General features: G+C 35.9%; 1 protein-coding gene across 2 annotated transcripts in view; it reads right to left on the bottom strand.

The window, feature by feature from the left end:
- Window positions 1-2,409: 2,409 nt before the first annotated feature.
- Window positions 2,410-6,000, bottom strand: part of NALCN (sodium leak channel, non-selective) — a 424,006-nt gene continuing 420,415 nt past the window's right edge. The window contains exon 44 of one of the 2 annotated variants that reach the window (XM_037065791.1): window positions 2,410-4,493. In XM_037065791.1, the coding sequence (XP_036921686.1) occupies window positions 4,300-4,493 (194 nt within the window). In that variant the 3' untranslated portion in view covers window positions 2,410-4,299. The remainder of the gene's footprint in view (window positions 4,494-6,000) is intronic. The other variant, XM_037065792.1, reaches the window with a different exon arrangement.

Raw genomic sequence — 6,000 nt, 5'->3', positions numbered from 1 at the left:
CCCCTGCAAGCTAGAGGAAACCAGTCCTGCCAACACCTCGATTCTGGACATCAAGCCTCCAGAACTATGGGGCAATAAATTTTGGAGTTTAGCCACTCAGTCTGTAGTACTTTGTCATGGCACCCAAGGAAGCTAATACAGACCCTCAGAGCTCCTTTCTTTTCTATATTCACACTTTATATGATCTCATCCAGTTCTCAGCTTTAAACACTGTTTCTATGCTGATGGTCCCAAATGTGAATCCCTCTCTGTGGACTTTCAGCCTGTCTATTCAACCACTGTACTGTATCTACATTCTCCTCTTGGAATTCTAACAAACATCTTCAATTTAACATGTATAATCGGAATACTAAGTGAGCCCAACCAACTCATGACATACTCAAAACAAGCTCCACTTCTAGCTTTCTACCAACTGTTTAAAATTGTTTCAGAACATTCCCTTGGTCTTAGAAAAGAATACCAGCAAGCCACAACTCTTCTGCTCACTCTTAAAGATTAGAAATATTCAATGGTTACCTTAGGTAGCAAACATAGTCTCACTCAGAAACTGGAATGTCACAACTTGATATAATGTCAGATCATTTCTTTTCCAAAACACAGGCCTGCTTCAAGCTGAAAACCTGCTCTGGTAGACAGAAAGAGAAATCACTTCACCATTGGTCAACTGGGTATTCTGGTTGGAAGGTTAAATGACTAGTTAAGATTTGGAATATGTTGTACATCAGCTCAGACTAAACCCAACCAGCAGATTTTGTGAACCTTTCAGGTAAATGAAGTGAACAAATTTACTTCTTCGGTCTTTTTAGAAACAGGAAGCCAGATTTTGATTCAGAGAGGATACAGAACTCATCCAAGATTAACCAGCAAGGAGTAACCAGTAAATTCAGGACTTGAAAAATCTGTTTAACTTTAAAACTCATGATATTTCATCTATACTAGTGTTTTTCAAACTGGATTCCTTGGAGCACTAGGATGGTTCAGGCCATATTTGGGGGTTGGAGTGGATTTGGGGGATGTCTTAATTTTGTAAGGCAGCTGTAAAAAAATTACTACAAAATAGAGTGGCTTAAATCAATGGAAATTTATTATCTCACAGTTCCAGTTCTAGACCAAGGTGTTGGCAGGGCCATGCTTCCTCCCAAACTGTGAGGGCAGTTTCTTGTAGTCTCAGGTATTTCTTGGCTTGTGGCAGTATAACTCCAATCTCTGTCTTCATGTGGCTGTCTTCCCTCTGTGTCTGTGTTTTCATGTGGCTTTCTCTTCTCTGTGTGTCTCTCTCATCTTTTTATTGAGGACACTAGTTATACTGGATTAAGGGCCTATCTTACTCTGGTGTGATTTCACCATACCTTAACTCTTTACATCTGTAATGATCCTATTCCCAAATAAGGTTACATTTCAGGTACCAGGGGTTGGGGTTTCAACATATCTTCTGGAGGACACAACTCAATCCATATCAGGGAGTGAGAAGAGGCCATGTGAGTGGGGTTCTCATCTTTGTCCTAATTTCAACTAAGTCTGCCTCCTTTTGCCTGGTTAATATTTTGGAATCCATCAAAAGCCTGCTTGAAAACAGAGTGTCACTGCTAATGTATTGAAAACCACCTATCTACAGTATGTCACTTTCTACAGAGAAATAAGCAAATACATAATTTATCTGGCTATAGGAACAGCTTTTGACTCATGCTTTATGACTTTGGTTTTTATTCTACACGCCTGTCTTATTCATCTTGGGTAGGGCAGAAATGACCAATCACTGCCAACGAGTGTTGCTCTTGAACCACCACTGAGAATAGTGTGAATAGCATTGATCTGGCCATTATTTCTATCCTTGTTCCCTTTGAGTCTCCTTGAGTTGCCATATGTGCAATTCATGTGTGGTCTGTTCCCCTTGGGAGTTCTGTGTCAAGTATTCCATCTCTTATGCTTTCTGGTGCCCTTGGAAACAACAGTGTCCTTTAATTAAAGGCAGTGTGTAGCATGGTGACAGGATTAGTATCAGTGTCTGGCCTCCGTAAGGACCAGGGAACATTGTGGCCAGAGTTTTCCCATCTGCATAAATGGACTGTTTACATGTTTATGAAAAATGAAAATGAGTATAGCAGTTTCTTCTTGGCTTGCTGTCTCTTCTACTGACTTCAAGAAAATAGAGCTAATGAGTTCCATAGGACTTGTCTGGCTGTTTCACTTAACTGAAAACATAAGGTGATATGGCTTTAAATGCATTGCTATCATGCCCCTTATTTCACTGCAGAATGAACAACAGCAATGTTTTGCTGAATATCAGTTACAGACATTTTAGGAAGAGCTCAGCAGTTTTGTGAGAATGAAATCATGTTATTCAAGTGTAATGAGCCAAAAAAGAAAAAATGTGGTTTTCATGCACAGTAAATACCCATGTCCTTGCCATATAAGATCCTTTTCTGCTTTATTATGGGTTTGGAAGGTACAGGGTATTCACTCAGTCTTATAGGCACAGACATGAAAGAGACATTCTGGGTTAGGTGCTGAGTTGAAGTGAATACCAGGGATAGAGCTTTTGCCAACTAATTATAGAAGAATATTCAAATATAGAGTTTGCAATGTGCCAGCAATCTAGTGGCCCTACACAAGTTCTCTCTCCTCATGCACAAGAAAAGGGGTTAGCAACTCAGAGTAAATTACTTTACAAAGTCAGAACTTATTACACTTTATTATGTATAAAAAGTAAACTCCAAATGAACATAAAACAAATATTTTCCTTTCAGTTGCACTGACTTTAATTGCCCATTATCTTATAAGCACAATTAATCATATAAACAATAGACTATCACCACAATGTTACAATTGTTATACAGAAAGAATGTGACATTTGACTATTTTAAGAATGTTATACAGAGAAAAATAAAGCAACTGGGATTGGGTGAATGCCTATAGGATACTGAGATAATCACTCCATTAAAAGAAATAATCTAAACACAAATCTTCAATCAAGAATAATGTAGTTAAAGGCCCAAACACACTTCTATTAGGTTGACTCAGCATTTGTGGACTAACAGTACTTTATAATCACTTTGCATTTTAATCTTCCCATAGAACAAAAATGCACTTGGGTTTTGGGATACTTATACTCTGAGTTCAGAGGAAGATTTTGTAGAATAGCATTATTTCCATAGGACATTCTGGTAGCAGGGGAGTCATTTGGAATTAAAGACAGTGATGATGTGTTGGGATCAACTCATAACGTATTTGTTGTTTTATGGCAAAATAGATATCCTTAAGTAAAAAGTAAAGCCAATGATAGCATCACACATGCCAATTTTTAGAAATAAACTGAATTGTTTTATTCTTTTTCTTTAGATTCAGTTATTAAAATACATTTTAAGAAATTCAACATCTTGTCCTTGCTGGTTCAGCTCAGTGGATTGAGCACCGACCTGCAAACTGAAAGGTCACCAGTTAAATTCCAGGTCAGGGCACATGCCCAGGTTGCAGGCCAGGTCCCCAGTGGGGGGCCATGCTAGAGGCAACTGATTTATGTATTTCTCGCACATTGATGTTTCTACCTTCCTATTCTCCCTCCCTTCTACTCTCTCTAAAAATAAATAAATAAAATCTTAAAAAAAGAAATTTCAACAGCTTTACATAACTATTTCCATAAGATTTGGATTCAAATCATTTAGTTCCTTGGGTCAATTTCTTTCCCTGGTACCTGCATACAATTCTCTTGGAAGCAAGCATCAATTTCATTAGAGTGACTGAAGACAGAAATTGACTTCTAATTTCTAAATATCTTGTATATATTTAAAAAATAACATGAGAAAAAGGAAATACTTTTAAAAATTCAGAATCTGTAGTTTGTAAAACTACTATCATTTTAGCATGAGCTCAGTGCTGACCTTTTCAGATAAAAAATTGTAAATAATATATTCTTCCAAGATAAATTTTCTAGTGGAATTGGGAAAAATGTAAACTAAATCTGTAACTCCTGTACAATAAATATTAGCCACTTTGGGCTTAGCACTCTCTCAGGGGTGGTAATAATATATAAGAAGATATTGAATATATACTTTAGTTTACATAGATGGAATACATGGAATTTCTGAAAATTCTACATCTATGTTAATATAGTTTCTAATATTACTAATATTGCCATTATGCACATTTTCTTGAACATGTGGTAAAACCAGTTTTATGCCTTTATATGGAGGATAAATTGGAATTCAGCTATGTATTAATTATGGATTGCTGACTGGACAATAGAAGAAAATATTTAAAAATAGTTTTCACCATTAGACTGATGTCTGCATTGGTTTCCACCTAAATATCCAGAAGGTCATCTCCACTTTCATCACTCTCCACAGTCAGCTGCCGGGTCCACCACTTCTTAACTTCAGAACCACAGGAAGCTGCATCAGTCATGGGGTTCATTTTGCACACTACAGATTTCATTGTTGTCCGCCCTCCAAACCGTAAGTTGACTGAAGACACTGAATGGCTTATTGGTTTTGGTGCTGAGGAATTAACAAAAGTCTTATCAACACGTTATATTACTCTCGAGCAAGTCATTCCTGAAAAACCATGACATTCTCATATAATGCTTTTGGTGAACAAGTTCTATCCACAGATGTTGAATATGAAACCCTTTGAGCATTCGATTTTTTATATTCAAAATAGACTTTAAAATTATGTTCATGGACAACTAGTAATACCATTTGAAAAGAGATGCAGCTTGTCTCATTGCACTTTGAGATAATTACAAAAACTAAAAAAATAATCAATGGATGTTCCAATTTGGGCAAATATAAGTGTCACAGAAATATGTGAGAGTCAGTGCTTATTAGTATTATACATATAAAGAAAAAAAAGAAAAAACAAGGACAGTATAATTGACAATGAGGGGAGAAAAAGGAATGCAGAAAGTATGGAAATAATTATGTGGGCAAATAAATTTTTTTTTGTAAAAGTGAATTGAAGTACACCATCAGTGAAGAAGGAATGATTTGGGGACATATTTAGAATTTGCTCAGGGAATTTGTCTTTCCAATCCATGCATCCAACTAACGCAGTGTGTATGAGGACTCAGCTTTGGGAGGAGTTTTTGTGTGATGATAGCACCATGGTTTTGGATCCCCTTTCTGTGACCTGTTGATACAGTCTATGGCAAATTCATGTCTCAAAATCCATGTCCTCAATTGTAAAATGAAGAGAATGCAAATTTCCTCAATGAACAATTGTGAGAATTAAAGTAGATGAAATGAGATGTTCTAAGGAAAATGAATAGCAGAACTACCATATAATCCAGGATTCCCGCTTTTGTGTATATACATTTGAAGGAAGTAAAGTAAGTATCTTGAAGAGATATCTGTACTCCCACGTTTATTGTGGTGTTACAATAGTCAAGATATGGAAACAACCTAAGTGTCCTTCAATGGATAAATGGTTAAAGAAATTGTGGTATGTATATATACAACAAAATAATCTAGCTGAAGAAAGAAGAAGTCCTGCAATTCACAAAACATATATAAATATGAAGGACATTATGCTAAGGAAAATAAGCCAGATACAGAAAAAAAACACTGTATGATCTCACTTATTTGTGGAATCTAAAAAATATCAACATTCATAGAAGCAGAGAGAGTGGAATGATGGTTACCAGGGTTGGGAAATATGGAAAATGAGGAAATGATCAAGGGGTACAAAGTTGCAGTCCTGTAAAATAAATTAAATTCAGCATAGTTAATACTGCTGTACTGTATACTTGAAACTTACTGGTAGAGTAGATCTTAAGTGTTCTCACCACCCAGAAAAAAAATGGTAACTATCTGAGCTGATGCTTATATGTTAATTGCAGTAATCTTTTCACAATGCATGATAATCAAACCATCATATTGTATACTTTAAATATATACCTTTTAAATAAAAATTAAAATAAAAAGGGAAAGAGAAAAAAGAATAAAAAAGAAGAAAACGCATAGCATAGCACTATAGTACATAGCACCTTAGTACATTGTTGATGGT

This window comes from Sturnira hondurensis, unplaced genomic scaffold, assembly GCF_014824575.4.
Source record: "Sturnira hondurensis isolate 20B ecotype Veracruz unplaced genomic scaffold, ASM1482457v3 Scaffold0016184, whole genome shotgun sequence".
NCBI lineage: Eukaryota > Metazoa > Chordata > Mammalia > Chiroptera > Phyllostomidae > Sturnira > Sturnira hondurensis.
Note: the sequence above shows the minus strand (reverse complement) of the source record. Positions and strands in the feature narration are given on the sequence as shown.